The sequence below is a fragment of the Oryzias latipes genome, chromosome 6, assembly GCF_053564925.1.
Source record: "Oryzias latipes strain Hd-rR chromosome 6, Olatipes_Hd-rR_3.1".
NCBI lineage: Eukaryota > Metazoa > Chordata > Actinopteri > Beloniformes > Adrianichthyidae > Oryzias > Oryzias latipes.
Window position 1 is genome coordinate 24,635,325 of NC_136242.1, and position 25,281 is coordinate 24,660,605.

A 25,281-nucleotide genomic window follows, 5' to 3' on the forward strand; every position below is an offset into this window, starting at 1 on the left:
GTCATTCATTGCATCATGGGTCAGAAATATTGCACATCTTAAAAAGAGTTTAAAGTGAATGGTGGTAAAATTTTTATCCCCAAGATAGAGCTGGTATTCCTGACCAACTTCTCCTCTTGTTTGCTGCTGCATCAACAGACCACTGCATAAAAGATGGCTGAAGCCCCAACAGAGTTCTAAAAGGACTCTAGAAATGGTCCCTGCACTCCAAAAGTCCCCAGTCTCCTCAGCAGAAAAAGTCTCCTCTGTCGTTTTATTTAACAGTGAGTGCATCCTGTATTAAGCAAGCAGACAAGCCTTGAAATCTTCATAAGTATCCAAATTAACACCATGCTGGCTCCTGATATTTTAAACCTGTAGCACCAGGTTCAGAAGGGGGCTGGGATGAACAAAAATGTAAATAATGGATAATGTTTCAGAAAGCACCTCAGTAATTTCAGATTACACTATCTTTTTTTCAAAGTATATAAACTCAGTGATTTGGGTATTATTTTTTCACTCAAGTCAAATTTATCACCTCACTGCATTTGAAAACAAATATGCTTTGCTGTTTTTCTAAAACAAATAAAAAGTCAAATACTCAGATGATCATAAAGTACAAATCATCTCAGCTCCAAATCAGTTTATTGTGATTTTATTTGCTCTTTTTAAGATCCACTTCAGTAACCAAAATGTTAGTGTAAGAATTTTAAGATTTCAGAGATGACATTCCAGCAGAACCAGATTTAGTGAGGTATTCACCTACCATGAACAATGCAACTATATATATATATATATATATATATATATATATATATATATATATATATATATATATATATATATATATATATATATATATATATATATATATATATAGTTGCATTGTTCATGGTAGTTTCCTCAATCAATGATTTGTGAAGTTGTATTTTTTGCACACAAATTATCATTTTGTGGTCACAATGCAAACTAAAAAAAAGCAAACAAATAAATTGTCAGATTTTTTTTACTTCATGGGTTTGATGACTCAGCTTTTTGTATTTTTTAGGTGATTTTAGTATTTGTACCTGCACGTTTTCACAAGAAATACATAGAAGACAGACGTATTTCTTTTGCAAACAAAAATGGACTGTAGGGGGTAATCACTAAAGAGACTTTTATTCTCATGAAGATAGATTATGTCAAAAACCATCAAAGGCTGCCCATTTGCTAACATGACTTTGACAATAAACTATAGTCCATCTCAAAAATTATATACCGTGTATATATATATATATATATATATATATATATATATATATATATATATATATATATATATATATATATATATATATATATATATATATATATATATATATATATATATATATATATATAGCTTCCTCAATCAATGATTTGTGATGTTGTATTTTGTGCACACAAATTATCATTCCGTGGTCACAAATTAGTATTTTGTGGCCAGAAATTAGCATTCTGTGCACACAATTTGCTATTTGTGATCACAAATACAATTGTGTGTGCACAAATGAAAATTTTGTACTGACCAAATAGCATTTTGTGCACAAAAAGCTAATTTGTGCACAGAACCAGAATTTAGCAATTTTGTGTGCACAAATTAGTGTTTTATGGCCACAAATTGTGGCCATAAAATTGTGTTTATGGCCACTAAAAATGTGCATTAATTGTCCAAAAATTAGAATTCTGTACCCACCAATTAGCATTTTGTTTATGACAAACTAGGATTTTGTGGCCAAAAATATTTGTGCATAAATGAGCCCCTCCATTTTGGGTGCACAAATGAGCATTTTGTGTGCACAAAATAGCTTTTCATGTACACAAATGAGTATTTATGTTGTACCCAGAAGTTAGCATTTACTGGTGATAAATGAGCATTTATAATTATCAATTTTGTATTTTGTTTAGAAATTACTTTTCGTGACCATAAAAGACCAATTTATGCTAATTTGTTCACAAAAAAGTTCAATTTTGTATTCAAAAAACGCTAATTTGTTCATATAAAATTCTAATTTGTGTGCACAGATTGTTAATTTGAAGGAATAATAATAATAATAATAAGCTTTATTTGTATAGCACCTTTCAAGATATAGAATCACAAAGTGCTACAGTAAACATAAAGTCAAGAAACACACGATATAATACACATAGGAACATTTTTTTGGTTTGTTTTTTGAATTTCTTGTCCAGGGCTCCGTACAAAGTTTATGTCAACACATGAAAAAATACTCTTGTGAGAAAATATGAGCAGAAGCTTTTTGGACAGATGAGCATCAGAGCTGCTGTTTTCAGACTGTCCGCACAGCTTGCGTTAACTAAAGCAGTATAGAAAGCTGTCATTGAGGGGAGTTTGCTCTCAGCCCTGACAGCAGTCTCCACCCCCTCAAGTGGATGCGAAGAAGAGCCCGATTCGCACTGACATACAGGAAGAACTTTAACAAGTCTTTCAAAACAGGGAAACGACGCCGTTTGACAAAGCGCCTGCAGCTCATGCGCACCTCTTTTCGCCGTCGCTTTGCGCACCTATATTTACATATATATATATATATATATATAAACCCCAAAGTGTCGGGATGCGTGTTCTACAGACTGCGCAGTAACGCGTGGATTTCCTCGGGGCAGGCAGAGGAATACCCTTTTCTCTCCTAAATGGGAAAACCGAAAAAAGCTTCTTTTCGGTGAAGAATGGCAGAGCGCAAGTCCAGTTTCCTTCACATTGGAGACATTGTGTCTCTTTACGCGGAAGGCTCGGTGAACGGCTTCATCAGTACTTTGGGGTATGTATGTGCTACTTCCACTCGCTCTGTCTCACTTTGAACCCTTCGTGTCGGCCCCCACCAGGTGTCCGTCCTGCAGACTTTCACTTGACTTCTTCACCATATCCTCAGAGCAGCACCGTGCTGCTTTTGACGGCCAACCCGGGCCCGTCGGCGCGCAAACCGCTGCGTCTCAGGAAACTCTTTACGCAAATGCTACAGGAATGCAAAGCAGCGTATCACCCAGGTGCACACGTGAAAACGGATATGTGGTTCCCAACGCGGAGTTCTCAGAGAAAACCCCAGGAGATGCGTACAAATTCAACCAAAATGAAAGTCCTAAAGTTCCCCCAAACTCAGTTTGACTCGATTATCCAACGTTTAAAGGAAGTGCTCTGAAACCGGTCGTGCTATTTTGCCATGATGATGCAATGTAACAGGTCCAGACTAGATCTGAGATACTGTAGAGCCACTTTAAATTCTCCACATTACCACCATATGTCTCCCTGACCTCAGGTGGTTGTTGACACCCCCTAAGGCAGAAGAACCTTCCAGTGGCTCTTGCCATCAATGAGCCAGGTCAGGGGTCATAGAGTGAAGAAAAGCCCAGCTCTTGCAGAATCTGCTGATCTGTTTGTGGTAACAGCCATTCTTAAACGGCCCTTCTTTTTGCCCAGATTTCCCTCTCTAAGCGGGCATATCAGAATGTTTTACTTCAGGCTGTTCCTCCTGAGCGAAAAGCCTCATTGCCCGGGGAAATGCCCCAGTGGTTCTGCATGCAATCTGGCCCCTGATCGTGCTGGACTGGCCCTGAGGAATGAGTCTGCTCCACCCACCGTCTCTCCCCCACCTCTTCTCTTTCTCTTTCATTCCTTCCTCTTCTTCAAATCCTCACTACAGTACAAGCAGTACCTCTGCATATGGAGCCATTTAGAGTTTCTTATCTCACAATTTGTATTTTGTGTGCAACAATACCTCCGTGCTCGTAACATGCTGTGGACGCAGCTCAGATTTTACTGAATCATTCACTCTGTGCAAAAGCTTAAGAAAAGCCAACCTGTTGTATTTTTAAAACGTGTGAATGTTCACAACTCCTGCTGTTGTTGAGCAAGAGATTTTAAGACCCACTCCTATGGAAAATCCTGTTTGTGCTGTTTTCAACATGTTCTTGTAGCGTTTTCTTTCTAGTAACAGGGGAAAGTAAGCTTACAATTGCATTTCTGAGTATTTCTTTAATCAAATCGTTGAGAATCAGGTGCAAAAGAAAAAAATACTGTTTGAAAAAAGTTTTAGGTGTGACCTAGATTTTACTCCGCTCCATTCTGATGCATCCATTTGCAGACAAATGGATAGTTCTTGGTTTTCCTTGTCTGGCTCAAAAGGGTATGGCTGAAAATCTCTAAAATTTCTTACCATTTTTGTTATGTTAGGTTGTGAAGGGCTGTAAACTACTAAGGACAGCATGTAAACAAAGGGATGATGGGAAATGAGGGAAGGCTTACGCTGCGTCAACAATCCCGCCCGCAAACTCAGAGGCAAATTTCTATTGAACTCCTGCCTCAGCAGAAACTATGACCCAGAAAATGACTGTTTTAAAAAAATATTTTAGCTGAAAAATGCCTAATTATAATTAAAAGACCAGAGCACATTGAAAATAGATTAAAGATGATCTAAATGGGACTATAGGAGTTTGACAACAGCCTTAAAAAGGCTTTCTGAGCTGCAGGCGCTAGGATCACCTTGTAACCCAGGCTGCACAAGGCTGTCCATTCCCATGTTTACTCAGCACCACACTAAAGTTCCTGCTACAGCCAGGGGGGTATTCCAGAAAGCATGTTTTAACTACCCTGACTTCAGTCCTGAACTCTGGCTGAAATGCGCCTGAACTTGCTTACTCTGGGTATTTCGGTTCCAAAAGACCGGATATGAGTTAGCGTAATTATGCTCGACTTGGTAACCCTGGGTTAATGCGCGTGCACAGCAGGCACATAAAGACATTCTCAATAGATCACTGATTTCCGGACTCCCCATGGAACGCTATACTTCAGTGAGACGGAGTCGGAAATTTTAATGACGGCCCATCAAAAAAGTAATACGGCTGCATCACCAAAAAGAGTTTCTGCTTGGAGAAAAAGAACGGACAAAACAAGTAATTGAGTTACATTTATTCAACTTAATTTCTTATGTCTATGCAACTCAATAATTGTTTATACAACTCAAATTCGACATGTTTATCTAATTAAATGTCATTTTACTCCAATTCAATTAAGTGTTTTTCCATCTTAACTTATTGTACTTCTTGAACTCTTATATGTCTAAGATTGAGGGCACAGTTATTCTCATTTTTATATCGTTAAAATAAATGATGCAATGTGGATTTGCAATAAATGACATGACTCTGATTCTAACTTAAATTCTTGCAATATAACAGTGTACTAGTGGTGCTAAATAAACTCATCACCCTCTCCTTCCCTCTCACTCATGGTGCAAAAAGAATTAAACAATTCCGTCAACATGCAAAGGTATCCCACAATTCTTTGCGCAAATTTGAATGAAAGTAAAATATATGTCTGATAACTACGTGTTATTTTTAAGTTGACTGAACTCAAAAAAATTATTCATCATAACTGAAGCAAATAATCAAGTTAGATTCATGTAAAAAAGTTTATCTATCCAACATCCATATGTGGTCTTTTCACCCTCTCACGGTGGAAAAAGTATTATCTGAGCTTCTTCATCCACTAAATCATCTTCAAATGGACACACCATGCTGCTTCACCTCTCTGAAAACAAACTAACTTTCAACTAAACCTGCTCCAGACCAGGTTATGTTCAGAGCATGAGTTGCTATGGCAACTTGACATACCCTGAAACATACCTCAATTTTTGGAACTGAAAGCTGAGGTTATCTGCTTCCTTAGCCAAAAACTTGCAGAGGTAACGCGGATAACCTGCTTTCCGGAAAACCCCCCTGATGCTGGTTCAAGTCAACAACTTGTTGCTCTTTTGAAAAAAAAAAAAAAATCAAAATACCCCAAAAAAGAACATTGTTAGTCATTTCGTAATATTTACTCTAATATTCACTCAAACTATTTGAGGAGGTGTGTTTGACTCAGCAATGGAAAGTAATAAACTCAGATGATGAAGTGACTCTTTTGTCACTTTCATTTTTCTAACGGAAGGATCTGTCGCTCTGTGTTTGCTGTTGTGTTGTTTCGTCAGTCCACTCAGCAGCAGCAGCTATTATTAGCTTTTGTGTGTGTTTGTGTCCAGCCTGGCACATTTATCTGTGGTTCATGTTTAACTTGGTTACAGAGTGTTGGGTGCTGTCGAAGCCTCCCTGCAGATTTGTTGGAACTTATTTATGAGCTGCCGACTTTTCCAGATCACCTTCCTGTTCAGCCACTTAGCACTTGGTGAAGCTTCCTGTTTGGGTTTTTCAGTTAGATGTGGCCTCGATTCTGACGTGCGGGGAATTAATAATAAAAAACTGACGAAGGATGCTGCGTAAATAAAAGGAAACAGTAAAAATTACGCTGGTATTATTAAATGGGGCCAGCTGTTTATTGTAAACAAAAATCCATAATGGTGATCTCTATAATGCCCATTTAAAACGGGAGATGTTTAGCTTAAAGTGTTTTCTCTGACTTCTTTAAAAATGACCTTTTAGGTAAATTGAAAGTTTAATTTCCTCCACTGCTTTTCCAACAGGTAGGATTTGACGTTTAAATACTTTAAAGTTTTGAAAGTCAGCTTTTCTACTAAATGGGAGATTGGATCCTTAATAATAAAATGTGGAGTCTTTGCTAAAACACCAACTAAAAGAGGATTTGTTTTTGTTTTTCATTTTCAAACAACATCCATCCACCTGCAATTGCAAGCATTTAATTCTGTAATTAAAAAAAATCTGCTTTTTCTATCCATCTAAAAATGCTAACTTTTAGATTTTGATGAAAGCTTGTTGATCTCTAAGAAAGATTTTTTCTGCATTTGTTTATTCATTTTCCAAATTGCTTAAATTCTGTTTATAGATTCCCTTTTAAAGGCCATATGAAAATGCTGACTTTTGAATATGCTATTTTATTGCTATAGTCCCTTTTATAAAGCCAGAGCTGAATATATAGTGTTTAAGAAAAGTTATTTATGTTTCTTCCCATTTAGGTTAAATTATTTTAACATCTGCAGTCAAATATGGAAAAAAATACAGCTGACTCAGTTAACATCCTAGATATTAGTCATAATTCTCAGTCGTTATTACCCAACATGATTTAACTCTCACTGACTTAAATAAAAGTAATTTTTATTCATTTTATTCCTTTTGTTTTTGTCATGGCCTTAGCTTTGGGAATGGGCTATCCTGTGTGTGTGTGGGTGTTATTCAATGAATTTATGAAAATGGAAAAACCGGTTTGTTTGGGTGTTTTGTATTGGGCCCATTTTAATTCAGCTGATTTATTTATTTATTTAGGTTTATGGTCTTTTTCACCTTATTAACCTCTTTTTAAAATTGTTTCCCAGACTTTCTGAAACGGGAAAGAAGGTGGGACAAATATGCATGCTGGAAACTTGAATATGCCCAGTAAGGCTGCTGAGCATTACGCAAGATGTCAATCAAAAATAAAACACACACAACCCCATTTGAGTCAAATTTTGATCTTTTAAAAAGTTTTCATATTAGAGTTCTCATGGATTTATCTAATGGAGAAATCTAATTAAAACAACTCACCTAGTTGCTACCTCATGAACTGATGTGGTTCCAGTTACTTCCCTCTTTTTTTTTTTTTTTTTAAACTTGAACTTATATTTTTTCACCCTGCTGTAACTCGCCTGTTGGTGCTAATATGAAGCACCTTCCTACACGAACTTCCCCCTTCACATCTACTACCCCTCCAGTACTGTTGTTCTCTGACAACAAATGGCAACTGATGGTTCATGCATCACGTAGCAAAAGATGACAATCAGAATCCTTCAGCTCTATAATCTTGATGGTAGCATATGTTGTCTAGCTTTACACGCTCAGCTGCTTTACTCCAACTTCTAAAGTTCTGTTTGTATATAACTGGTTATGTTAAAGTTGATTTTTATTTTATTTCATAGAGATTGTGGAGGGTCATCAGGGTAGAATGGTTAGGACAAAGGTAGCCAAGCATTGAGAACACGCAGAAGGTGTCTGGATATCCAAGGAGGAGAATGCAAGTGTGAGCATACAGTTCTCCACCATCTTCTCGCTCAGCACTGAGTGCCTCCTGAGGAACGCCTATATTTGCACCATCCTACAGAAGGGTGGACTTTTAGGAATGCTGGGCTGTCTGGAGCATACAGGGGCGGTCATACAGCTGATCGGGGAGGTGGGAGAATTGGCAGTCCTCTGGCTCAACCTCGCCAACGCCTTTGGATCCATTCCACACTCCTTTTGACGACATACCATATCCCAAAGAAGATTATTGAACTCATATGAGACTAATATAACAGCTTAAAAATTAACCTCTTGGACAACTACATGTGCGTGGCATTTCCTGGACATGATCACTGGTTGCACCATGGCAGTGACAACGTTTGACCTACTTATGAACATTTTTGTCAAGGCAACAAAGGTGGAGGGCAGGAGCACTCTGTCCAGATCCAGCATTCATCAGCTGCTGATCCAAGCCTCCTTGCAAGGACGTTCAAGCCAGACTAGACTGTTTCTCAGAACCAGAGAGAAGTGCGTGAAGAGTCTGGGAGAGATTTATGACCCTGAAGGGCAAAATAGGAGAATTTAAGGCTGTGGATCAGGGGGTACCTAGAAAGAGGAGCCACTAAAAAGAAATCAGCAAGGCTGCTGAAAAACTTGATGGCTGTGGTTTATGAGGTGACATGGATGGGTGTCTGAAGATCAGTAAACCAAAACACCAGTTGACCCTTCACTGAGGATGCGTCCAAGCAGAAATAAAAAAAATATCTTTAAAAACTTAAAGTTAAATTAGTTTTAAATATATATTTGAAAAAAAAAATTATTGGGTATCAAATTATGAACTTGCGAATATGTTTGTTATAGTATTTCAGCAGCCCTTTTAAATAGTTCTTGACATTTTATGCAGCTGAGGAACACAGTTAACAGTGAGTCTATATTTGCATCGATCCACCTCATTTGTGAGTCGCTGTGGATTAAAGTGTCTGCAAATAATTAAATGTAAATCTAATGTTACCGCCCGATATCGTTTTAAGCAACTAGCAAACAAAAACCTAAAACATGCGAAAGAAGAAGGTCGTTAAATGGTGCCCTCTCTAGGCTTTCTAATCATCTTTAAACAGAAACCACATGGTTTCCTCTTTGGGTTGCAACCACACCAAGCCTTCTACTGAGGCCACTCTTCCATCACCACTCTTAAAGTATGACATCATCACGAGTTCTGCTTTTCTGCTGTATTTTCTTTCTTGTAAACAAACTTCCAAGCCTGAGCAGTTCTCCCGGCTAAAGTGCTAAAGTGTCAGAGCTGCATTTGAGATGTTGAGTCTGGCAGCAGATGCTGGCAGAGCTCTCAGCAGACGGATGTGAGATGAAACGGAGACTCTCGCATTGAAAACACATCAGGGGGAGAGCAAGGGATGCACCATTCCACATATTCAAATGGTTTTAAAGTCAAATAAGAATCACGTATTTGCATGTCGATGTGGAGCCTCTGACCAGTTTGTCAACCACAAATGTCTGTTTTTAAAGCCATAAAATAATAAAGGCATATGTTCATTGATTTTTTTATTTTCCCTTTTACCTCTGCAGACTCGTTGATGACAGATGTGTGCTTCAACCCGATGCTGGAGACCTCGCCAATCCACCCAAAAAGTTCAGAGGTGTGCAAGTTACGCTGGTGTACCAACACAGACCGACAGTTGGTTTTGTTTTACAGAACATTGTTGCTTTGGAGAGAAATGTTCCGCTTTGTTAGATTACAGTTGCTTTTTACCCAACTGACTTTCATGAGTTTGACTTGCGTCTCCTCTTCTGCAGATTGCCTCTTCAAGGTATGTCCTATGAACAGATACTCAGCCCAGAAACAATTCTGGAAAGCCAAACAAGGAAAACAAGGAAACAACAACACACAAGGAGACCTGTTTAAAAAGTTGCAGGTACAATTTTCGTGTGATATAAGCTTACAGTCCACACCTCAATTTCAGTTGAAAGCTTTATCTGGGTTCTGTTTTCTTACCCAGCATGCAGCAGAGCTGGAACAGAAGCAGAATGAGACTGAGAACAAGAAGGTCCTCGGAGACGTTGTCAAGTACAGTAATGTCATCCAGGTAGAGCTCACTTTACTTTTGGTATCAGGTTACACGCAGTATGAATGAACAGTGTGGTTCTAATGTTCCTGTTTCGCCAGGTTTGACTCTGTGTCATTCAATACGAATGCGCCGAGGCTGCAAAATCTGATACATTTCTTTTAAATATCTGGCTGTTAACTTGAGGACACTTAAGCTACAACTATATTTACCAAATGTAGACTGAATGTTTAGGGTGCCTAACCCTTTCAAACATAGTTTAGAATTTTTCCAATCTTTCAGATGCTCAGTTTTAGATTTCTTTCTTTAGGATAAAGGTCTGGAATAGCTTTAAAATAATCAGATTCATTTGTTAATGCTAGTTTGATACACGTTAAAGAGATATAAATATAAAAAGACTATCACCCTAAAAACCCACTCATGTTTTTAACATGTTCTTGTGGAATTTTTCTGATGGTGGAGGACATATTAAAAAGAAAATAGGCTGAAAATTGCATTTCTGTGTATTTCTTCATTCAAATTGTTGTGAATCAGGCGCAGACAAAAGAAAATGCTGCTGGAAAAAGTTTGTAGCTACAATAGCGAGCCTCAAGCTCCTTACTCCGCTCCGTTCTGATGCATCCACTTGCAGACGACTAGATTTTTTCGTCTGAGCTGTAATCTGGCTCCAAACTGTCGGGCTGCAAAGCTCCAATATTCCTCACCTTTTTTAATGCAGCATTAATGTTAGATTGAGAGTGTTCGGGGCTGTGAGCTACCAGGAGAGAGTGCAAACATATGGGTGATGGGAAGAGGGGGGAGGCTTATTCTTCACCACCGGCCCTGCCCACAACTCAGAGAGGAATTTTTAATAAATTACTGCCGCTCTGCAGAAACTATGTCCCAGAAAACGACAATTAAAAAAAAAAGTTTGCCTAAAAATGGCATGATCATGATTTGTATCATTCTAAGCTTTTATTTTTAAGAAAAAAGGGAATCCTCACATTTATTTGTAATAAATAATTGTCTCTTCTCTCTTTTTTTAATAGCTTCTTCACATAAAAAGTAACAAGTACTTGACTGTGAACAAGCGTCTCCCTGCGTTGCTCGAGAAAAATGCCATGCGCGTCTCCTTGGACCCTGCTGGGAATGAAGGTTCCTGGTTCTACATCCAGCCCTTCTGGAAGCTGCGCAGTGAAGGAGACAATGTAGGTTTCCCTTCCTTCCTTTCTCCAAACATCAAATATGGGGATTCCTGTCCACCTACATTCAGGTCGTTGGTTTCCCTGTTCTAGTGACATTTCTGATTTTGTCCTTTTTCTTTTGGCTTTAGCATCCTATGATTGAAGGTATAGCTCATGATTGTGCATGCAGTGAAGATCAGCAAAAAACACTGGGGGGGAAGCATGGATGCAGCACCTCTCTTAAATAAATGCATGTGTCCTTTGAGAATTTGTCTTTTGAATGGAGCTCTCGACACCGCATTGGAAGGCGTTTTGTGCAGCCGCAGCGTGCCTGAGTGCGGCTGCCCAAAGAGCTGACCTTGAACAATCTGCTACATCTTGTGTTGGACAGCATGTCTACTCTAAGCAGCACCACAACAACAGGAGCCTCACTTTTTTTTGTCACCGTACGGTTGTGTGCTGCATTCATATCCTCCGAGATATGAGTGTTTGTTTGCTGTGAGAACTCTTCCACACGAAGCCAACTTGTTGAGCTGGTTGTGGAGGAGAGCTAATTACAGGATGATACATTGTTAAACACTCCTTGCATGGATGCGCTTTCACTGTCTGTTTATGTTGTTTTTTTAGAGTATCAGAAGTTGGCAAACTTTTGCCTCCTGTTTCATTGTGTTGGCTTTGCTTTAAGGTCGTGGTTGGAGACAAGGTGGTCTTGATGCCGGTGAATGCAGGACAGCCGCTCCACGCCAGCAACATCGAGCTCTTGGATAATCTTGGTTGCAAAGAGGTGGGATTATTAATTGGTTTTTGTATTTTTATTTATCGAATTTATCCTAAATAGAAGATTTGTTGCCTCTTATTGTACGTTTCATGCTGCAGGTCAATGCTGTTAACTGCAACACCAGCTGGAAAGTGACTTTGTTCATGAAGTTCAGCGACTATAGGGAAGATGTTTTGAAGGGGGTGTGTTTTTTTTTCAAATCCCTTCTCCTTTTAAATTTGTGTTCTGGAACTGAACTGCATTTCTTACAGTTTTTTCCTCCTTTGATTTTGCATCACAGGGAGACGTGGTGAGGCTGTTTCATGCTGAGCAGGAGAAGTTCCTGACCTGTGATGGGTATAAAAGACAGCAGCATGTTTTTCTCAGAACCACGCTGCGGCAATCGGCCACCTCGGCCACCAGCTCCAAGGCTTTGTGGGAAGTTGAGGTAAAGAGCTTTTGGTTTGATTCATCTGAAGATTCTGTCTTTGTTGGGGAATTTTAATTGTTTGAGCTTTTTTAAAATGTTTGTTTTTGCTCAGGCTTTACATTTTTTTAAAATCAAAATGTTTTTTTTCAGCTGCTGGTAATTGATGTGTCTAAGTTTTTTTTAAATAATGTATTTTTATTATTATGTCTGTGCTTGTATGGTGCATATTTTAACCTAAAATGTGCAATTTATTTATCTCTTTATCACTTTTTTTCTAAATTGATAAAAGTGGTTTTTCCAAAATATTTTCCTATTTAACTTCAAAATTATCTTTATCTTTGGTTTCCCTCCTTAAGGCAACCTTGGTTAAAGTTTTTAAGATTAGCTTTCCCTGTGCTGTTTAAATAGCACAGGAGGGCATTTAAAGTCATTTGGATTGAAGTTTTAGGTAGTTTGCATGCATTCAAATGCAGTTTTTCATAATTTATATCTAAAGATCGTGCCAACGGGATAAAATAATATTTTTATTTTCAAACTCTTGCATGCCTTTTTCGAAATGCCATCTATTGTGCTGCATGTTACCTGTTATCAGCATGCAGGTCTTTCAAGTTCCTGTTTTTGCCCTGTTCTTTGTAACAGAATCCATTCTCATATGAATTGCTGTTAATATTGCAGTTACTGCTTGATGATTTTAATTTTTTAAGCATGCTTTTTGCCATCTTCCGATATCTAGAAAATCTAGAAAAAGCTCATTGGAACATTTTTTGAAAATTCTGCCTGCATGTACAAAATCAAAAAGTATTATTTGTGAGAATACTGGGTTTGTATTTCAAAATAATGAGATTTCCCTCTTTTTTGGTCACTTTTTAGCTCCATTCTTCTCTTAGCAGTTTTAACTACTCAAGTATTGACAGTTTTGTTCTTTTGATAAATTCATGCTGGTGCGTTGGTTAATTAACACATTTTGCATTTTTATTACAAAGTGAATAGGAAAAGCCCTAATGCCTTTAAAAATATTTTGCCCTAGTGGCCAGAGCAACAAAGTTCAGCATTCTTTTTGCTTTTTATGTGCCTCATTTTTTTGCTTTTTGTGAAATTCAATTTCTATTTTGCAGGGGGGAAAAAATATCATGGAAAGCACTAACTGTAATGTGGATGTAGTTTTAGCTATAAAGATCTTTCTAAATTTAAAAATGGTCAAAAGACTCGGAACTTATCTATAAACTCAATAAACTATTAAAAAAAGCATACATTTTTTTGCAGATGCGGTTAAGAGGACTTAACTTTACTTTGTATTTTACATGGATTGCCTTGTTAAAATCAACATTAAAGACTATTTTAAGATTTTTTTAAGCTTATTTTAAGAAATATTTGTATTTTAGTCATATTTAACCTTCAAATGGACATCAACATGGTTCTGTTTGGTTATTCTAAGATTATTCTGTATTTTTATTTTAAAATAAAAATAAAAATACTTCTCTGTTTCTTTAGCAATATTTAACTTTATTTGGCTGACTTTTTCAAAAATGGTTTGGTATTTCTTCTACTAATTTAGTATCCTAAACATAGTATCTTTTGCACTAATCAGCATTTTATTTTTTCTACTGAGTTGAAAATGTAACTTTTTTTCTTCTTCAAATTTCACTTAAAATGCCAGCTTTGGAAATAATGTCAGTCCTTTTTTAAATTAGAATACTTCTTTTGAGTCTCGTAACATGCTCACCAAACTGCTTTTTTGAAAACTAATGCAACCTTTTTTTGTGTTGTTGTGACAGGTTGTGCATTATGACCCGTGCAGGGGAGGAGCCGGCCACTGGAACAGCCTTTTCCGATTCAAGCACCTGGCAACCGGGAATTACCTCGCAGCTGAGGTTTGTCTCACTCCTCGGCTTGTGTTTGTCACATAATAGGTCATTTTGGAAGAACATCCTAAACTAATTAGTCTTATTTCATTATATTAAAGACGAGTTTTGAAACTTTGAGCGCACTTTGAGTGGGATTGTGGATGATGTGCTGTAGATGGCAGTATCCTCCTGCCATTCGCCATCCTTTCCTGTTGTAAAGATGTAGCCATCATAGCTGCAGGGCTGTCAGCAGAGCTTTGTGGATAGCATGTTGCTGACTGTTTAATTTCTCTGCAGGGAAATCCTGAATTCAAAGACTGCTCAGTTGAGTCCAAAGGAGAGGTGAGTCAGTCAATCGAGCCCATTTTCCCATCACCTATCTTCAAACTGGGACATTAGACTGTCAATTATTAACAGTTTATTTATGCTATGAACCAAGCTGATAAATATAATTTATGGTGTTCTTAAATTTAAGTAACATTGCATCTCAAATGATAGATTGATCTAAATGAGCCTGAAAAGAAGGAATACAAGAGTGATGTAATAGTTAGTATTTCCTAGAAACAGCAGTTCAGATTTCAGCCCTTTCTACTCTAATCAGGCTCTGGTTATGCAATACCCCTGCTACAGTTCTAACTCAGCATTCTCCTGACTTCTAAGCTTACACTTGCACACCAACTCTGCCAAACCGAATCTATATTCAGACATTTCTTTCAGCTTTAGAGCTGCCCGGCACATTTGTATTCCAGCAAGATTCACCCAAGCCCTCTCAGCCTCGCACACTTTCTCCTGCACATGCTGGATTTCAGACACACAAGGGGCTCCTTACATAACGTCTGAGCGAGCGAGGGTGGGAGGGGGGTACCCAGCGAGTGAGGATGGAGGGGAGGCAGACGTGATGTCTGCTCGTCTCTGCTCGCTTGTGCTAAGCTGGTGGGGTGACTCACTAGTGGTGGTGGGAGGATGGAGAGGAAGGAAGGCAGCTCTGGGGAGCCTCCCATTGACATGCAAGGAACAGGCAGTTTAAACAAGTTTAAATGAAGGTTCAGAGACAATGCTATTAAGTTTTGGATTCACATGACTATGGACTGCGTTCTGTTGATGGTGCCAATGTGTTGCAGCAGTTTCAAGTTATAGTGAATTTCCAAGGAATCTCTGGAACAAGTTCTAACAGTCAATATGTCAATCTTCCATAGAGAATTCTGCTTGTCTGGTTAATCTACTTTGAGTTGATCTTTATTTGGGTTTTTAATAACCTCCCCCAGGCTACTGACACGGCGGATCACGTAACTTTGTACTGTTGCCTTTACAGTATGTGCATGATGCAGTAAATCAAAGCACGTTGAACTGAGAGGCTAGATGGCTGGAATTCTGCAGCGTTTTTTTAAAATTAGTTTTAATTTTAATAGATATATTTGCCGTGGCTGGTGCAAAGCACTTGCATCAGGTGGGCTTTGCCAAAAAAAGAAGCTAATACCTGGAGAACATGCAGGGCACCAGCTTTTAAAGACCAACTACAATGAAATATTATTTTTAGTGTTTTTAACATGTGCTTGTTGCATTTTTCTCATGATGGACGACTTGTAGAAATATAATTAGGCTTAAAATTACATTCCTGAGTATTAATTATTCAAATTGTTGTGAATGAGGAGCAGGTGAAAAAATGCGGTTGGAAAAAGCTTGTAGGTGTATTGTAGAAGCTACAACAGCAAGCCACAAGCTCCCTGTTCCGCTCCATTCTGATGCATCCAATTGCAGACAAATACATCCATATGTGCCTTTTTTTTCTCTCGTCTGAGCTGGCATCTGGCTCTAAACTGTACGGCTGGACAGCTCCAATATTGCTCGCCTTTTTTGTTGCTCCGGTAATGCTATGTCGGGGGGGTGAGGCGCTGTAAGTTAGTGAGAGAGCGCGTTAACAGATAGATGTTGGGAAGTTTAGACAGACTCCCTCTGCTCCAACAGTCTACAACTCAGAGGCAAATTTCTAATGAACTAACGAAACTTTGCAGAAACTGTCCAAGATTTTTGGCAAAAAACTGCATAAATATAATTAAGATGTATAATTAAAAGGTTTGACATCTGTGCAGTGGGTTTTAAAACTTTGTGGAGTTTTCTGGTACCACAATATCTTGGTTTTAAATATTTTCTGGTAGACAGTTAGGTGGGCAAGTCTTTCTGATTTTAAATCTGTCACAGCTTCTGTGACATTTGGGGTTCCACAGGGTTGAATATTAGGGATGCTTCTTTTTTCTATGTTCCTGCTTCTCTTAGGCTCTAATTTAATAACACTTTTCATTGCTATGCACAAAATAATCAGGTATATTTATCATTTCATTTCCCCTTAAAACGCTTCTGTCCATGCTTTTATGGCTATGACCTTTTGTAAGTTTTCATGATGACGGTAAAAAACACACTTCCTGTCATCCTTCCCAGCTTATTGGGGTTATTTTGCTTCACACAAAACAAACTTGGATTTCAACATGGACTTCTCCTAGAGCTATGGAGGTTCAAGAGGAATCTCAGAGGGGATTGAGCTTTTATATGTTTGTCGCAAAATCTGTGAAAAACTAAATATTCAGCAAGTGTTAAAATGCATCTTAAAACCCACTTTTACAAGCTCGCATTCACTATGAGAGTCAGATTTTTTTAAGGTTGCATTTCTAGTTCTATATATTTTTCTGTTTTAATCATTTATTGTATGTATTTTTTAGTAGTTTCATGTATAATAATACATAAAAATAATACATAAAATTTTGACTATGCCATAAAGTGCTCTCTCAGTAATATTAAGAGGGGTGCATTTATTTTGATCTAGTTTTTGCTTGATTACCACTGGGATTCTAGTACTCATTTGAACAATGCTTAAGGTGTATTTTACTCAAAACGATGTGTGATCGTTTGCGCTGCAGAATGAGACCGATGCAGTGTACTCCAAAAGGAAGCATCAGGCAGCAGAGAGGATCGCCTACACCCTGGTTTCTCTTCCAGGAAGCGACATTGCTTCTCTGTTTGAGCTGGACCCCACCACTCTACAGCGGACCGATTGTCCTGTTCCCAGGTCCGTCTCTCACGTGGAGCTAACTGCATTCAACAGCTAACCCTAGAAAATCTAATAAAATTAGAGATAATGATCATTTTGACTCCAGGTTTTGAGTTGTTTTTTGAATTAGTTGGTTATTAACTGTGAAATATATTTTCCTGACCTTTTTTTGGCATAATTTTTTCTTTTCAAATGCGGGAATGATAACTGGTCCTGCACCTATTTAATTCATAAAATCATTTTGATATAAAAAAAAATGATGAATGAATATTCCCAAAGTGGTTTAATAAACTGTTTTTTTGTGGGTTTGCATTCCCTGAACTCATATCAGCTGTTAAGTATTGCTTCCATCCTTCCTCAGAAACTCCTATGTGAGACTTCGGCACCTGTGCACCAACACCTGGGTGACCAGCACCAACTTTCCCATTGATGCAGAGGAGGAGCGACCAGTTATGCTTAAGGTCTGAACACAAAACTTGCTCAATCTAAAAATAAGAAGATTTTTTACTTGTGTCTTTCTTGGGTCATCCTGTCAGATTGGCACCTGTCGCTCAAAAGAGGACAAAGAAGCTTTTGCCATCGTGTCCGTTCCGCTATCCGAAGTCAGAGACCTGGACTTTGCTAATGATGCCAGCAAGGTCTTGGAAGCGACAGTGAAGAAAATCCAGAATGATAACCTTCCTCAGAATGAGAGGAGGTATGAGGACATCAGAATGAAGGTTACTTTTATTGTGTGAGCATTACGATTTGACGTTTCAATTCATCTTCAGGTTTGTGACCAAGCTCCTGGAGGACCTGGTTTTCTTTGTGTGTGTGGTACCAAACAACGGACAGGATGTTCTTTCTGTGGCCACCTCATCTCCCAACCGAGAGAGGCAGAAACTCATGAGGGAGCAAAACATCCTTGCCCAGGTAATGATAAGTGAAACCACAGAGACTGAGCTGAAGTGTAAACCACTATTCACATAAGGTTTTCAACTTCTGCTGTGGTCCATAGGCACTGCAGCTGGTTAACGTGATCCATATATGTTTTGTTTTGTTTTTTGTGCTCCAGATATTTGGCATCCTTGAGGCTCCGTTTATAGATAATGGAGAAGGCGCCATGCTGAAGCTGGAGCAGCTGGGAGATCAGAGATATGCTCACATCAAGTACATCCTGAAACTCTGCTACAGAGTTCTGCGACATTCTCAACAGGACTATCGGAAGAATCAAGTACGTGATCCTTCCTATTTTCTACGTATCAATAGTACCAATTAAGAAAAACTTTTGTGCCATAAAAAATGAATTTAAAAACGACCAAATTTAAGGAAAAATTGAAATGTGACCATATGTTTTTTTAATTAAAATTTTTGAACTGTTGGATTAAACACAGCAAGTGCTGAAAGCAAAGATCGACAAATACTTTGTGTGGAATTGAAAGGATCTGCAGCATTAGTGAGCTTCAAACAGAACGCCCTTTGGTAATTACAGACTAGTGTGACCTTTTTGAGTCTGCATGTATTAGCGGTTGGCTAACAGCCTGATGGATGGATTGTCTTTATTGATCCTTAATCAAAAAGGAAAATGAATGTGGAGCATTCAGGTAACGGGGTGTTAAGGAGGAACTGCATTTCCAGGTGTCATAGCAACAAAAAGGAGTCGTACATCTTTTCACAATTGATCATAACATTGTCATTCTAAAAAATAAAAGTAAACGAAGTAAAATTGACTTAAGATTCAAAGAAATGCCATCTTTTTTTTTTTTTACATTTTTTCCTAAATTAACAATGTGGTAGGTTATATTTAGGAGATGTCAAATATTTGATGATTTTTACATTATAATTTTGTCATCAATCTTTTATTATTTATACGTTTTTTATTTATTCCCAGACGAAATTAATTTATGGCTTCCAAACCATGAATGTCTAAAATGAAAATTATTTTTTGTCAAGGGGTAATGAAAATAGAAAAACATGAAGATTTGGCAGTTAAATAAAAAAAACAACAAGTGTGACTCGTTAACTGTTTTTGGTTAGTTTATAATATGCAATATTTGATTTGATCTATTATATAAATACTAGTACATTATATATGTACAAGTAACATAGTCAACTCTGCAGTTATGATTTCCTAACTGTATAAACATAAAGAATCAGGTTTTTTCTTTTTTCTTTCAGGAATATATCGCCAAAAATTTTTCCATCATGCAGTCTCAGATTGGGTACGAGATTCTAGCTGAAGACACAATCACTGCACTGCTGCACAACAACCGCAAGCTGCTTGAGCAACACATCACTGCCAGGGAGATCGAGACCTTTGTTAACCAGCTCAGGCGCAACCGGGAACCCAGGTAAAATCAGCATGTCCTTTTTTAAAGACTCACTCCAATGAAATGGTGTTTTGGGGTTGTTTAACATGTTCTTGTAGGATTTTTCTCTTGACGGAGGACATGTATATAGAAAATTAATCTTAAATTTACATTTCTTTAGAAGATGATTGGAGTGAGACTTGAAATATGTGATTGTTTGGTAAACCCCAAAAATGAGTTTATAGGTTTTGTTTTGTCCTCTTTAATAAATGGGGAGCAATCTGCCTGAATTTGTTGAACTTTATTGATTCCGTGTCCAATCTGTTTTATCAGATACCTGGATTATTTGTCTGATCTCTGTGTGTCCAACAAGATGGCCATCCCCGTCACACAGGAGCTTATCTGTAAATTTATGCTCAACCCCAGCAACGCTGAAATCCTCTTCCAAACCAAGTGAGTCACGCCAGCTGCTTTGGAAATTTCAAAAAGCTTCTCACATCTCTGTTTGTCTCTGAAGCGTGTTTAAACATAAGGTATCTCTCCACGTTAGGCAGCAGTGAAGGTTTTTTCTGTTTATTATTGTGAATTTCATATTTTCTCTTTACCACATACTTTTTTTGCTATTATGTTTGTGAATAATTGCATTTTGGTGTGTAATCTGTTTTTTTCTCTCCATAACCCGCTAGGCTAATCTCTAACATGCCAGCCAACGTGGAGTCCTCAATGCAGGAGGACATAGAGGAGGAGGAGGTCTGGCTCTACTGGATCGACAGCAACAAGGAGCCTTACGGCAAATCCATACGCCACCTTGCACAGGATGCTAAGTCCAACCACAAGAAGGATGTGGAAAACATTACTTATTACAGGTTGGGACACTTACGTTGTATTTTTCCAGTGTTATTTGTACTGATTTCAAATGAAATGTACATGAAGTCAATAGTCTGTACCTCTCCTCTGCAGGTATCAGCTGAACCTTTTTGCTAAGATGTGTTTGGACCGCCAGTACCTCGCCATCAACCAGATCTCCAGTCAGTTACCTGTGGATCTGATCCTGCGCTGCATGTTTGACGACTGCCTGCCCTACGACCTCAGAGCGGCCTTCTGCCGCCTCATGCTGCATATGCACGTAGACCGCGACCCGCAGGAGTCTGTGGTTCCGGTGCGCTACGCCCGCCTCTGGACTGAGATCCCCTCCAAGATCACTATCGACGAGTGAGCATCTCCTCCAAAGCCGTTACATTATGTGCAGGGATGTTGTTAAACGGCAAACCCATGTCCTCCAGGTATGAGTACGAGTCAACGGACAGCTCGAGAGAGGACATGAAGAGGAAATTTGCCTCCACCATGGAGTTTGTGGAAGAATATCTCAAAGACGTAGTCAACCAGTCTTTTCCGTTTGGAGATAAGGATAAGAATGAACTCACTCTGGAGGTAAAATAACAATGTCTTCTAATAACAGTCAAAGCCTCTGCAGCTACATTGAGTTGTTAAACAAACATACTGGCTAGTGTACTTAGAGGCCTAAGACAAATCTGACATTATTTGTAATCTGTTGTTTTTCTTTAAAACATTAAGTAGCAATACATTGAAGCCAAAAACTGAGATGGAAGAACTTTTATTGTCACTGTCATCTGCTTGACTGCATTATCCTGCTTTGTGTTTTAACAACATCTGACCTTTTCCCTTTAGGTGGTAAATCTGGCTCGAAAGCTGGTTGACTTTGGTTTTTACAGCTTCAGCGAGCTGCTGCGGCTCACGCGCACCCTGCTGGCCATCCTGGACATTTTCCAGTATCCAGTCAACCTCATCAGCAAGCTGAACAAAGGTCCAGACTCAGGTTAGTGCAGTTCCAATGCTTTCGTTGTTTTTTTGCCTTATGAAGTTCAGAAGTACAAGTATCACGAAAAGAGAATTTTACAGTTTCAGGCAGCTTGATGGAAATATGTATGCAGCAATCAATTGTCTGCAGGGCGATAGATGTCTGCATTAAAATATTTTTAGTAAAACTACATCAACAAGTGAGGATTAAAAAAACTCACTCCAATGAAATGATGTTTGGAGGACAAATACAACGAAAATTGGGCTTAAAATTGTGTTTCTGTGAATGTCTTTATTCCAATCGTGAATCAGATGAAAAGAATGCCATTTGAAAAAGAATGTATGCTGGGTGGGCCACATGCTCCATGCTCCTCTTTCTTCTGATGCATTCACTTGCAGACAAATAGATCAATGTACGTCTTCATTTTCCTCATTGGAGCATCTGGCTCAAAACTTTACAGCTGGATAGCTCCAATATTACTTGTCATTTTTGTTGCACTGGTAATATGAGGTTGGGGTTGTTAGAGGTTTGTAAGTTAGCAGGGTAGGAGTAACAGGAAGGGGGACGGGGTTACTCTGTATCAATAGTCCCTCCCACAGCTCAGTGGTGAATTTCTAATGAACTACTGCCGCTCTGCAAAACCTATGTTCTAGAAAACGACACACTTTTTAAAATTCTAGCTAAAAAGTCATAATTATTAGGTAAAGACCACTGGAAACGCTTTTAAAGTAGCTTAAAAGATGATCGGAGTGGGCCTTCATACTCCAGACGTTCCTGAAAATAGATGTGCGGGTCAAAAGTTAGTGAAAATAAAATGTGATCTTCAGGAAACAACGTTCTGCGAACGATTCATGGCGTCGGAGAAATGATGACTCAGATGGTGATGAGCCGAGGTGTGCCCCAAAATCTGCCCGACAGCCCACCTTCTTTGCGATATGGGAAAGGACAAATCATGCCCGACGATGAGGACGACATGGTGATGGACACAAAACTGAAGATCATTGAGATCCTCCAGGTAAGGATAACCCGCAGGCTGAAGGAAAACTTTCTGCTTCTTTTTTATTTTTTACTTCTGCCTTTAACTCATTTCTGTTTCCGTTTGCTCAGTTCATCCTCAGTGTGAGGTTGGACTACAGGATCACAAATTTGTTGTCCATCTACAAGAAAGAGTTTGGAGAGAAGAGCATGGTCGACATGTCTATGTCTGAAATGTCTTTCATAAGTCGTGAGTCTTTTCTCTGTCATAAAAAAGATTTATTGTGAGCATGTCTGGTGCTCATCAGTGCAAGCTATCCTAAATATCAACCTTTTTTATTCCTAGCATCTGATCCCGACATAGGTGAGATTGCAGCAAAAGCAGAGTCCATGTTTGCAGGAAGGTTGGTGAAGTCTTGCTATGTTTGAATATGATCTTAAGCTCTGGCTACTAACTGTTCTAATCCTTTTTTTATTTTTTCATAATTTTTTTCAGTTCCGAGCAAAGTGCAGTGGAGCTGGATGAAGAGGGTGGTCGGACATTTTTGAGGGTTCTCATACACCTCATCATGCAAGATTATCCGCCCCTGGTGTCTGGATCACTGCAGCTCATCTTTAAACACTTCAGTCAAAGAGCTGAAATGCTGCAGGCCTTCAAGCAGGTACCACCAATCGATCTAGCTCTCCCCCCCATTACTGCTTTCTCTGGAGACTTTCTGCTTCAAGTTTAGGTTATTTTCTGCCTTCTTTTGTGTTTTTAGGTCCAGCTCCTGGTGTCTGAGCAAGATGTAGACAACTACAAGCAGATCAAGGCAGATCTGGACCAGCTGCGTCTGACTGTTGAGAAGTCTGAGTTGTGGGTGGAGAAGAGCGGAGTCTACAGCAGCGAAGAGTTGGGGGTCAGGCTGGCCGAAGAGGCCAACAATGAAGTACTGTGCAGTGTCCTGCTGAGCGTTTGACTGTGTTTCTGCATCCTGATCCCATTACTAACACCTTTCAGTTCAATCTGCTATGCTCCTGTTCATACATAATTGTATTATTTTGCAAATGCTTGTAATCTTATATCTATTCAAGATATAAGTTAAAATAAAAAGAAAACATAATGCCAGGATGAGGAAAATACATAATCTTTCTTACATAAAGATTTTAGCTCATGTTTTTATATGTTTGTCTGTTAACAAGATCCATCAAATCTGGCGGAAACGTGTGATCAATGCCTATTTTAATGATAACATTAAGAGCAGAAATGCATCATTTCTGATTTGGCTGAACAACCTGAGCTCTACAACCTTTCAGACTTTAAAGTAACATCCCTTTCAAATGATTTAGTTATAAATATTCTTTTTTTTGTTATTAGAAACCCAGATTGTCACTAATTTTTTGCATACTTAAAATCACTGTTATATTTGTGTTTTTTCATGTCAAACCAGAATAGAATCAAATTGGCTTTTTCTTCTTTTATTTGGCTGCATTGAACTGAAAGGATTACTGAGCACAAAGTCTAACTCTAAATAGAGGCTCACAAACTGGATTACAACTGGGCGCCATATCTACAGAACCTGCAGTTTTCTTCTTTTGAAATTGGCAGATTGAGGAGAAAAAAAATTTGATTTCTGGATCTCTGAGTGAATGGGTCTCTGACCATTTGGTGGCTTTCAAATTTGGGAAGTGGGAAGCCCACATAGAGCAGAATGCTTTATTTAGCCACATTTTTCACAATCTTTAAGGAATGAGGCCTAAAATGATTCTGGATTTTTTTGCCTTATTTCTCTACCAGGATGTTGTTCTGAGTCCAGTACAGGAGGAGGACAACAAACCTCAGATTGACTCTAACAAGGGGAACAACTATAACATAGTCAAAGAGGTAATCTCATTTTTTTTCCCAATGAAAAAATAAGAGGTCAGAGAATGATTCAGCCTTTTCTTTAGATCCTGCAGCGGCTCACAAAGCTGTGCAATCAAAGTAAGAAGAGCCGGGTGCAGCAGCAGCGCCTGCTGAAAAACATGGGAGCCCATACTGTGGTGCTGGACCTGCTGCAGATCCAGTATGAGCAGGTAGATGGTAAACCAGTGAAGCTGAGTCCATGTTATGTTGGTATTGGTTATCGTTTTTCTGTTTTTAAAAAAGACTCTTGTTTGTCTTGTTTCTTCTTGTTTCAGAATGATGAGAAGATGCAGCAGATAATGACGCTAGCTCACACATTTCTGCAGAACTTCTGCAAAGGAAACCATCAGAACCAAGTTCTTCTGCACAAACATCTTAATCTCTTTCTCACACCTGGGGTCTGTTGTTGTTTCTGTGTATAACAGTACATTATTTCTTTGCCTTGATGTTTACTAAAGTCGATTATCTTCCAAAATAACAATCATAGTTCATTCTTCCTGCAGCTGCTGGAAGCTGAGACGATGCGTCACATCTTCATGAACAACTATCAGCTGTGTAATGAGATCAGCGACCGTGTCGTCCATCACTATGTCCACTGCATCGAAACACACGGAAGACACACCAAATACCTCAAGTTTTTGGAAACCATTGTGAAATCCGATGGGAAGTATGTGAAGAAATGTCAGGACAAAGTCATGACAGAGGTGAACCTTTTGTTTTTGTCTGACTCCAGATCTGTTTTTCAATCAAACATGTACATTTGTGAATCAGGTAGGTTAAAAGCAGCCTCGATGTTGACTCATATTTGTTTAAACCAGTGTTTTTCAACCGGTGTGCCACGGCACACCAGTGTGCCATGGGAGATTGTCAGGTGTGCAGTGAGAAATTGCCCTCATTAACGGATCTAAAAACATTTTCCATCTGCATGATATCAGCTCTGTGTTCATCCAAACAGGCCCTGATAAAACACTGAGTAGTTAGGAATATGAAAGATTGTCAAATACTTTTTCCTTTGTGTTTATTTGATTCTATTAAAAACATTTTGACAAGAATGACGGTACCGCGAT

At 38.6% G+C, this 25,281-nt stretch overlaps 1 protein-coding gene across 2 annotated transcripts in view; it reads left to right on the forward strand.

Annotated features, from left to right (window-relative positions):
- Window positions 1–2,340: 2,340 nt before the first annotated feature.
- The window catches only part of itpr2 (inositol 1,4,5-trisphosphate receptor, type 2), a 59,592-nt gene continuing 36,651 nt past the window's right edge, over window positions 2,341–25,281 (forward strand). Inside the window, exons 1-30 of one of the 2 annotated variants that reach the window (XM_023955929.2) lie at window positions 2,341–2,774; window positions 9,514–9,584; window positions 9,742–9,860; window positions 9,945–10,031; window positions 11,039–11,197; window positions 11,859–11,957; window positions 12,050–12,133; window positions 12,232–12,378; window positions 14,136–14,231; window positions 14,502–14,546; window positions 17,117–17,265; window positions 17,609–17,708; window positions 17,784–17,944; window positions 18,018–18,159; window positions 18,302–18,460; window positions 19,405–19,577; window positions 19,869–19,988; window positions 20,222–20,401; window positions 20,496–20,747; window positions 20,819–20,966; window positions 21,225–21,372; window positions 22,182–22,369; window positions 22,462–22,579; window positions 22,676–22,733; window positions 22,826–22,991; window positions 23,091–23,258; window positions 24,107–24,193; window positions 24,259–24,384; window positions 24,490–24,612; window positions 24,718–24,918. In XM_023955929.2, coding sequence (XP_023811697.1) covers window positions 2,683–2,774; window positions 9,514–9,584; window positions 9,742–9,860; window positions 9,945–10,031; window positions 11,039–11,197; window positions 11,859–11,957; window positions 12,050–12,133; window positions 12,232–12,378; window positions 14,136–14,231; window positions 14,502–14,546; window positions 17,117–17,265; window positions 17,609–17,708; window positions 17,784–17,944; window positions 18,018–18,159; window positions 18,302–18,460; window positions 19,405–19,577; window positions 19,869–19,988; window positions 20,222–20,401; window positions 20,496–20,747; window positions 20,819–20,966; window positions 21,225–21,372; window positions 22,182–22,369; window positions 22,462–22,579; window positions 22,676–22,733; window positions 22,826–22,991; window positions 23,091–23,258; window positions 24,107–24,193; window positions 24,259–24,384; window positions 24,490–24,612; window positions 24,718–24,918 — 3,966 coding nt within the window. In that variant the 5' untranslated portion in view covers window positions 2,341–2,682. The remainder of the gene's footprint in view (window positions 2,775–9,513; window positions 9,585–9,741; window positions 9,861–9,944; window positions 10,032–11,038; window positions 11,198–11,858; window positions 11,958–12,049; window positions 12,134–12,231; window positions 12,379–14,135; window positions 14,232–14,501; window positions 14,547–17,116; window positions 17,266–17,608; window positions 17,709–17,783; window positions 17,945–18,017; window positions 18,160–18,301; window positions 18,461–19,404; window positions 19,578–19,868; window positions 19,989–20,221; window positions 20,402–20,495; window positions 20,748–20,818; window positions 20,967–21,224; window positions 21,373–22,181; window positions 22,370–22,461; window positions 22,580–22,675; window positions 22,734–22,825; window positions 22,992–23,090; window positions 23,259–24,106; window positions 24,194–24,258; window positions 24,385–24,489; window positions 24,613–24,717; window positions 24,919–25,281) is intronic. The other variant, XM_023955930.2, reaches the window with a different exon arrangement.